General features: G+C 34.9%; 3 protein-coding genes across 4 annotated transcripts in view; 2 read left to right on the forward strand and 1 right to left on the reverse strand.

Annotated features, from left to right (window-relative positions):
* The window catches only part of LOC120335510 (H/ACA ribonucleoprotein complex subunit 2-like protein), a 33,729-nt gene extending 25,498 nt beyond the window's left edge, over positions 1–8,231 (forward strand). The window contains exons 2-3 of the mRNA XM_039403020.2: positions 7,221–7,403; positions 7,704–8,231. Coding sequence (XP_039258954.2) covers positions 7,221–7,403; positions 7,704–8,019 — 499 coding nt within the window. The 3' untranslated portion in view covers positions 8,020–8,231. The remainder of the gene's footprint in view (positions 1–7,220; positions 7,404–7,703) is intronic.
* On the reverse strand, positions 312–4,033 carry LOC120335506 (flagellum-associated coiled-coil domain-containing protein 1-like). Its single transcript, XM_039403013.2, has one exon. The coding sequence runs from the start codon at positions 3,512–3,514 to the stop codon at positions 1,787–1,789; it is 1,728 nt and encodes a 575-aa protein (XP_039258947.2). The 5' UTR covers positions 3,515–4,033; the 3' UTR covers positions 312–1,786.
* LOC120335509 (uncharacterized) lies at positions 4,174–7,210 on the forward strand. 2 transcript variants are annotated; one of them, XM_078120632.1, is made up of 3 exons: positions 4,174–4,652; positions 5,958–6,155; positions 6,281–7,210. In XM_078120632.1, exons 1-3 carry the CDS (start codon positions 4,634–4,636, stop codon positions 6,670–6,672), a joined length of 609 nt encoding a protein of 202 aa, XP_077976758.1. In that variant the 5' UTR covers positions 4,174–4,633; the 3' UTR covers positions 6,673–7,210. The 2 variants fall into 2 exon arrangements, with proteins under 2 accessions (XP_077976758.1, XP_039258952.2); XM_039403018.2 differs by lacking the exon at positions 4,174–4,652 and adding an exon at positions 4,716–5,657.
* Positions 8,232–9,033: the final 802 nt, after the last annotated feature.

Below are 9,033 nucleotides of genomic sequence, written 5' to 3' on the forward strand. Positions count from 1 at the left end.
TGTGGCATGGAGGACCCTCTCTCAGTAACTTCGTCACATTAATTCCTTATTTCACGTTTTCTAATTGAATTATTTGTTCAATTTGTCTGTAACATCTGCACTTGCTGATGACGCATGTAGATTTCGCATTTAGTGAAACCAACTACACAATTTTATTAAAGCTGAGAGTTTAGTTCGTGACTGAAATCTATTAAATGGACAGCCATACAACATTGACTTTCAGACGGCATTTTATAAAATTGAATCGTAAAAATTTGTATAACCAGATATTTTATTACATTGCGTAAGACATTATGCTCTATTATAAACAAAACTATTCTATTGAGAGCGATAATTCAGAGTGAGTACAGTACAGGTTGTGTCGGTTAAGAAAATAAAAGAATAATGGTCAAATATATTATGTAAACGAATATCAAACCGTTCCCATCGATTGAAATAAAACAGCAAGACTTTGGGTAAAATATTGGGTCACACAGATAAATTTGAAATCATTTGCCCCATCAATTGTGAGAGGAGCAATTTTTTGACAAGAACAACGACAGCAGCAACAACAACAATTTTGCAAAACGGTCCATATGTACACCCCGTGACCAATTTTCACATGGGAATAAAAAGATGTTGACAAACATTCATTTGTGCTTCTGTTGGCATCGAGTATGTTTTATTTGCAGAGGCATATCTCGCATCGTGTACGACGAGACTAGTTTTAAGGTATTGATATTGACAAACTATGAAATTACGTGTTTTCTATATAGCTTGACTTGGTCGAACGAATCTGATATCAACGTGAGGTCAATTTTGAGTCCGACTCTACTTATAACTGTATCAATTTACTTTCAATCATTGCACAAGACATTGCTATTGACAAATTCAAATGAAAAGTGCTATTGAAAATAAATTTTAACATCATCTGAAAATTGTTGACTTGAGTTCATTCATTCAGAGTTCAGACGATACTCTATGTCGCCCCCCTTGCTATCGAAATCGTTGACAGTTGGGTATGAACTCGTCTACTAGTGTAGCACTGCTTACAGCCTGAGCAGTGAAGCAAAATGTCACTATAGTTACTAAAAATTTTCTTCCATTTTAGTTAATATAACAAATTCTGGCCCTTAATCGGTAGAAAAATTTTTATTCAAAAAAATATAAATACTGCACATTGAATACATTCAATTTACCTACAATAAGGCGTGATGATCACTTGAAATTGAAAACAAAACCTTATTAAACAGAGACGGTGGATGATGAATAGTGTCACCGGGCAGACATCAAAGTATTTATGTATGTAAGTAATTGCGCATTGATATTCATTCAGACTAGCAATTGGCCTGTGTGCTAGAAAGTATAAAGAGCGAAAGTACGAGGGTGATGCAAGACAGCAATAAGCAAATATGTAAACAGTGTGTGTCATAGGGAAGGCAGATAAAATAATCACACCAATAATATATAAAATAAATAATTTTTATAAATATTTACCAAAGACTGGATATAGAACACCCATGTATATTAGAAAGGAAAGAGTCTCCATTTTAAAATCCTATATACTTCATTTCGTACAGTGTTGGTGGCATAGTAGTCTATATTCCAAACCTACGTTAAAGTTTGTATGGATGCAATTTTATAATTGATTCAGATAAACTGAACCTCGAAACTTTGACTCCGCTCACACACTGTATCTTAAACAATTTTAGTCATGTTTAATTAGTTTAGTCAGTTTGATTATTTCGGGGCAGCCATTTTTTTCTACGGCGCATGCATTATGTATTGTATGAACGACCTTATAATCCTAAAAAATGACATCAGGAGAATGTGGCCGGGAAGTATTTTGTAAGGGCATGTCATTGGCAGCTGTATCGTCGACGTAGGGTAAGTTGGCAGTGTCTAACAGCGAAACCGTAGTCAGGGGACAGCGATGTTTAATTTTGTCCCTAGTTGCAATAGTCAAACTTATGTTATCTGTTTTTGAGTCTGTTGTATTTTCTTTCGTATTTTTTCTTGGAGGTAAGCCAAATGACTTGCCAGATCTTTTTCTAGGAGGTGTGATTTCTCTAGACTCAGGTTCAGGAATTATATTCATCTCAGTTGTTTTATTCTCTGTTTTATTATTTAAATTTTTAACAATTATCCCATCACCGCCGCCACCAACATCTTCTAAAAAGACTTTACTGATTGGATTATTGTTTGCTTTCTTTCTTCCATCACCAATCGGTGATGATGAATCATTTCGTGACTTTTCAATTTCAGCTGCTTTTTCAGTTTTTTGAAAAAGTTTTTCCAGCTTCCCTTTTGCAAAATTCGTCCATTTTTTCTGTAATTCGTCAGCAGCCGCACGTTCTGAATACATAGTTTCCGCTTTCTTTATCAATAGAACGCGAAAATCTGAAACTTCGTTGACTAAATCGTCAATACGTTTTCTATATTTATCTTCAACTTCTCCAACCTTTTCTTCAAACTTCTGTTCATAAACCGACAAGTTTGCTTTTGTTTCATTCAAATCATGTGTCAATAACTTAATCTCACGTTTTGCCGCGAGAAGTTGGTCTTTTACGTCTTTTAGGTCATATTCGAGCTGTTCTGCTTTGTCTGCTTTAGCTTTTAATTCTTCGATGCTGGATTTTCCATCGCTCATCTTACGCATAAAATCCTCCATTTCCTTACGTTGATCATCCACCATTTGTTGCATTAGTTCTTTATACTCCTTTCGAATCGAAATTCGTTCTTTATTAAAACGTTCTTCCATTGCTCGTCTTGTATTGTCAACCGCATTATCCACAGCTCTTTGTTTATCCCATTCAAACTCTTTTTTCCTATCGTTCCATTTTCCCTCCATTTCCTCGGAAATTTTGGAGCGGTAATTCTTAAAAGATGCCTGGAGCATTTTATACTCTTTCTCTAATCTTTGGTATTGACCTTTCAAATCCTCTTCAAGCTCTTCCAGTTGTTGAGAGTGTTCAGTTTTGAGATCCTGAATTATTTCTGCTTGATTATTTAAAATTCTCTGTAGTTCCACCTGTTTGGACTTCTCCATTTCGAGCATAGTTTGCTCGATGTCCAATTTTGCACGCTTTTTTGTGCCAGCGTGATGAAGTTTCTCTTCTTCTAAATAAACTGAAAGATACCGAACTTGTTCCTGAAGACTTTCGATTAAAACTTCCATCTCCTTCGCACTTATCTGAGGTTCGAGTGGTTTCGGGATCTTGGGATCGAAAAACTCGTCGGGATCTATTCGAACCTGCAGCTGGCTTGCGGACCGTGTAACTTGGCAACCGGATCTCAAATTAAAAGTTTGCACGCTCTTATAATCTCTTGGGTGCTTTTTTAAATTGTATACCGGGCTGAATTCGTTACTTCTGCGTAACCAGGTATGGTAAGCTGTCTCGTTAGACCTAAAAACCCTTGTTCGAGTTACGAAGCTCCCACTTCCCGGCCTTGATATGTTGTTTTTATTCAATACATCACTCTGTAAATGAACTCCACCACTGTTAAAGTCCGAATGAGCAGTTTTCGGTCGCATTTTATCTCTCAATTATTATATTATTTATATACTAAACAATGATTATCACAGTAACTTTTCGCGACACAATAGAAAAAAGAATATTTGTAAAGCAAATATACTGTATTATCGAGAACTATTAACAATTACAAAGTTAACTATGGCACCTTTCACTAATAACACTCTTTTGATTCCTGATTCAACTTTAAGCATACCACGACAGTGCTGAGTATAAATATATTCAATTGTTCTCATATCAGGGCGGTGACAAAGAGATCTTTTGTTTGCCAACGTATTCAAGCTCGTATCCCATGTCAAAAAATAACATTTAATCACGACCGTGTACACATTTCCCGAAGGCAAACAATCGAAAAATCTCAACAACAGTGTTTTTTGGTTCAGAGTTGAATGTCTTTATCGTGAAATCTCTAATCCCTAAGCCTATTCTATAATTGAGTCCTTCAGGATATGAAGTGCTACTCATTCTCGTTCGCCGCTGAGATCAGTCAATTAGGTTTACGGTACAAGCCATTCACAGCAAAATGTTGGAACAATAGAATTAAATTTAAATCGTTTACAACATGTGATCTACATACACAGCACCGTAATATAACAAATGCGGGCGGAGAAATCATGTAGCTACGTCGGAGACAAAAGATTAGTACCATATTAAGCCTAACAATACACAATTAACAAAGCGAACTTTCTTCAAGAAAATAATAATCTACTATTCAACTCCAATATTCTGGGCAAAACCCGTCAGAGATTTGGTAGCATCATTAGTCGCCTGGTTACGAAGTCAAGTGTCGGGACGCATTGGTGACGTCATATAGCACCTCTTTTCCCGAGCTTCATAATCTGATATTAATTTGTTTGTTTTTTGTAATCTCATGTTTGCCGTATCGCCGAGTTTGTAATGGAAACTAGAATGTTGCAAACAACCATGTCAAACTCAGTCGATTGCTGGTATGAATATTGCTTTATTCAACCCTGCGTTTCGCTTGATTGAATTGTCGCGACCATGTGGATTACTGCTGGTCGAGTTTTGATGCGACGCTTGTAATGATTTGATTTCATACCTAGACCGCCAGACCAGCAAACTGCGTTTTTGGTGCATAGAACTTCATAGATGATATTATAATGGAAAAAAACATTTTAGGTGAATTTGATTTGACGATTTTTTTTGTATCAGATACGGTATCACTGATACAACAGCATTACTTTATTATCATGACAGCATGAATATCTGAATATGCTACGTCTGATCTGACCGTACAGACGTCTGTCAGTCCTACAGTCTGTTCGTGCAGAAACTAGAATGGTATAATTTAATAATAGTAGTATAAGTTTTTTTCTGTATTTCGACGCCATAATCCAGTAATCAGCATAACACGCAGGCAATAAAATGATTGATAAACACAAATCAATAAAAACTGAATATGAAATTACTGAATTAGGAGAGCAAACAAAACCTTATTACTTCATTAGAATACTGGAATAGCTGAATAGCGTGAAATATGTACGTGTAGTCTTGAGTCAGTAAGTTGAAGGCAGAAAGGTGCATTTTGTGATTGTATACAATATACACAGCTCTGATATACTGGATATAGGCAATACATACAGACATACGGTATCATTCTTAATACAGTACGGTACAGCAGTAATACCATCATACATCTGTACATTCATGATCTAGGTATATATTCCGACATTGAGATAGGGACACACAAAGTTACCTGGTTAAAGTATTAAGTCAGTAAGTGCTGAAGTGATAGACTACATACGGTAGCTCAAGCCCTAAATTATGACATACTGCTGTACTTATATTAGAAGATGGAGATTTTAATACAACAACTCAAAGAGCAAGTTGCCATGCTAACGGCTTATCTCAAAGAAGAACGTGATAAACATGTGCTTGCCAGAGAAAATTTAAATTTGGACCATCAAAATGAAATAAGAAAGTTGTCAGAGGAACATAATGTTGCTGTGTGTAATTTAGAAAGAAAACACGAAAACTATGTCTGTCTTTTAAAGTCACATCACAAATCAATTCTAAACATTTTAGAAAAAACTTTACAAGATCGGATTAAAAGGCTAAGAAACGAATGTGCACTTTTACAAGCTGCATTGCGAAATTACAAGGAGGTTGTTCGATCAGATATGGGTATTCACAACTTTCTGACATTTAGGAAACCTTGTTTCGGTATTCTAGTGTTAACATATTTTCACAGTCAATCCAGCAATCACTGTGGTTCAAAAAAACATGACAAGCTGATAATGTTATATAGTCTGTGAGCAGTCTTTGATAGGGTACTAGATGCTTTTACAAGACTTGGTAGTAATGCATGCTAGATGAGAGTGAATTCATATTATCAAATTCTTTCAAATTATCAGCAGTGTTTTTAATCAGTAAATGCAGAAATGTGAATAAACGAGTAGCAATTCCCATTTTCTTCGTGTTTAGGTAAGGTATGGAGCGAAAAGGAAGAATGTCTGAGGCTAGAAAATGATGAGAAGATATCTGAAACAGTACGGAAAGCAAAAATGATTATGGAACGAGAGTTTGAGATAGAAAAAATAGAAATGAGAAAATCATTTGAAGCAGAAATGAACAAAAACATCACAGATGCAGTTAATAAAATTTTGTCATCCATGATAAATGGTCAGTTTATTTATATTGTTTATAATGTGTACCAGACAAGACAAAAGCAAAATGTATTATTCTTAGAATTGCCACAACATACTTCAATTATATTTTACATACTTTAATATAGGTTTTCAATTCAGATACAAGAAGTGGAAGTGAGCTTGGGCTTATCGAGTCTTTTCAAGCTATGGAACTTGATAATCAATTAATAGATCAATTGGCAGATCAGGATAAGGAGTCCAGCAGCAATGCTCTTATTGAGAATGATAATATACATGAAAATGAAGTGACTAAAGAAGGAAGTTCGTTGAATGTTTTGTCTCAGATAATGGAACAATCTGATCAGGTTGAAATTCAGAAAGAAAATTACGATGGTGAGAAAACGTTGGAAAATCAGATCTTGAAAGAAATAATTGAGGAAGAATTAGGTGTGATAGGTTCAGATACATTGCAAAGTTCTTCAGATACACCGAGAGACTCTGAAATACACAATTTAATCTTGGAGAATTTGTCAGATGATGAGGTTCAGTAATACATCCATATCTGGCAGGGATATTGTGATTAAAAAAACTATATGAACATTAATTTGTTATAGTGACTAAACAACTAATTTATTTCTATCTTATTCGATTATTTGTGTTGCGCAATAATTTTGTTACCCATCTCTAATATGTTATATTAGGTACTCCTGAAGTATGCGCACCAAGATGTCGCATAACCTGAACCCTAACCTGGTACGCAATCTGAGTTCAGGTTGTGCACCATCTTGGTGCGCATACTTCAGGAGGTCCTTATATTAAATGTATCGACGCCAGAAAATATATTTCTGTTGAAGTATTGTTTGGATTCACTACCTAATGATTATCTATATAAAAAATGAGTTTTAGTTTTTTCGTGATACAACCTGAAATTTATACTATTAGTGACTTCATCAAACCTCTTGTCTATAGTTAACCGGAGAAATTCTACAGTTTTAGAGACACATTTTAATAAAAGTAATAAAAAAGCTCAAAACATTTTGTTAAATATGGTTTGAAGTCTCCCTCTGTACACCATATATATTTATTCAATATTTTGTAGATCAGGTTATAATAATAAAATGGGTAAGGTCAAAAAGGAAATCCCTGAAGATACTGACGCAGACAAATCAGCTGATGCAAGCTTTCTTACTGAGAATAAAAAGACCTACGATGAACTTCTGGTACATTTGAATCCAATATCGAAACCACTTGCTTCAAGGAAGCTCACAAGGAGATTGTACAAGTGAGTATTATGTTTCAATACTTAAGGTCGATACCTCGTTCTCAACCTAAGACTTATCAGTCTTAGTTATTAGGTGGCAGTTGTGTATGTCACCTACAGTATATTCGTAATATAACATTGGCTAGATTCCATCCTCTTAATTATGAAGTGGAAATAAACTTGATTTCTTCTTAAAAAATCGTGTATTACGTTTAGTTATATTTTAAACGGTATTCCTGGCATTACCAGTTGTAGGTAGAAGTGATTTTAAGATCATTTGTTGGGAGTAAGTCTCAGAAATATATGTTTTTACTTATTCAGATGTGTCAAAAAGGCATCTAAGGAAAAAAAATTGCGAAGAGGGGTCAAAGAAGTTCAAAAGTTTTTGAAGAAAGGCGAGAGGGGGTTTGTGGTGTTTGCTGGAGACACCAGGCCAATTGAAGTGATGTGTCACCTGCCAATATTTTGTGAAGAAACGGACATTCCATATTGCTATGTGCCAGCAAAAGCTGATCTCGGTTCAGCAACAGGATCGAAAAGGCCAACATGTTGCCTCCTAGTAAAGGAGGATTCTGCATATGAAGACAGTTATAAAGAATGCCTGAAAGATATAAAAAAGTTGCCACCACCTGTTTGACATATGCCTAAAAACAGATATATTCAGCATGGATACATCAACTGACTTGAATCCAATGCCATGTCCGATACTTTACATTGGACCCAATGATATTTTACTAATAAATATCTGATAATGAATTTTCGAGACACTGCCAGTTTAATATCAACTAACTTTTTTTTAACAAGGCAAACAATCATTTTTTTGAAAAATATACACTGAATTGGACAAGACATGATTAAGAACTTGGATGTTATAGTTGGGGACATACTAAGAGATTAGAAATAAGCAGTTTATTTTGGACAGCCCCCTGAATTTCCCAGTTTTAAATATGCTGGTACACGAAATGGTAGAACGCATAGCTTTCAAAATTTATTTTTCTCAACGATGATCACCATAGAAGCTACTTTGGTTCATTCAACTACATGTCAATATAAAATGATACATCTGTTCACAGGATTTCATTCGAATCGGCATACACTGGCTGAATGCGACTATTGCTTAGGGTTCACAACTAATGGTCCAAAGTATAGATGTACCGATACTACTTTTGTCACCGATACCAGCTAAAAACGCTGATACCGATATTTAAAAAAAACGATACTCCGATGCTATGTAATTATTACCTCAAGTGTGCAGGGCAGACTGGTTGAAACAATAGTCCATGAGCATCATTCATAGTGCCCATCATTTCAAATTGAATGTTGAAAAAGAGATATATCACAAAATAAAAAAATTGATGTTTGGGATTCAGATGCATTGTGTACTGACGCTAGTAATCTCCGTGTTCATTTAGAAAACTCTTAGAGTTAGCTACCATGAGTAGTAATATAAATACATATTTAGCCTATTATTCCTATCAAACTGATACATTGAGTAAGGTACGCAGGATTTTTTGCCAATAGAATGTCGTATTTTGTATTTTACGCACTGGAAAATCCACTAACATTCGATTGATATATTTCTTCAAAATTACCATGTAATATTAAAAATGTCAATATAAAACTTTAACAACTAAAATAGCCATATTATTCG

Source organism: Styela clava, chromosome 2 (genome assembly GCF_964204865.1).
Source record: "Styela clava chromosome 2, kaStyClav1.hap1.2, whole genome shotgun sequence".
NCBI lineage: Eukaryota > Metazoa > Chordata > Ascidiacea > Stolidobranchia > Styelidae > Styela > Styela clava.

Excerpts from the sequence above, each read along its gene's own strand:
- LOC120335506 (XM_039403013.2), bottom strand. The coding sequence starts at position 3,514 with ATGCGACCGAAAACTGCTCATTCGGACTTTAACAGTGGTGGAGTTCAT.
- LOC120335509 (XM_039403018.2), top strand. The coding sequence starts at position 5,327 with ATGGAGATTTTAATACAACAACTCAAAGAGCAAGTTGCCATGCTAACG. Across the intron at positions 5,658-5,957 it reads GGTTGTTCGATCAGATATGG|GTAAGGTATGGAGCGAAAAG; the intron begins GTATTCACAACT and ends CTTCGTGTTTAG. Across the intron at positions 6,156-6,280 it reads TTTGTCATCCATGATAAATG|ATACAAGAAGTGGAAGTGAG; the intron begins GTCAGTTTATTT and ends TTTTCAATTCAG.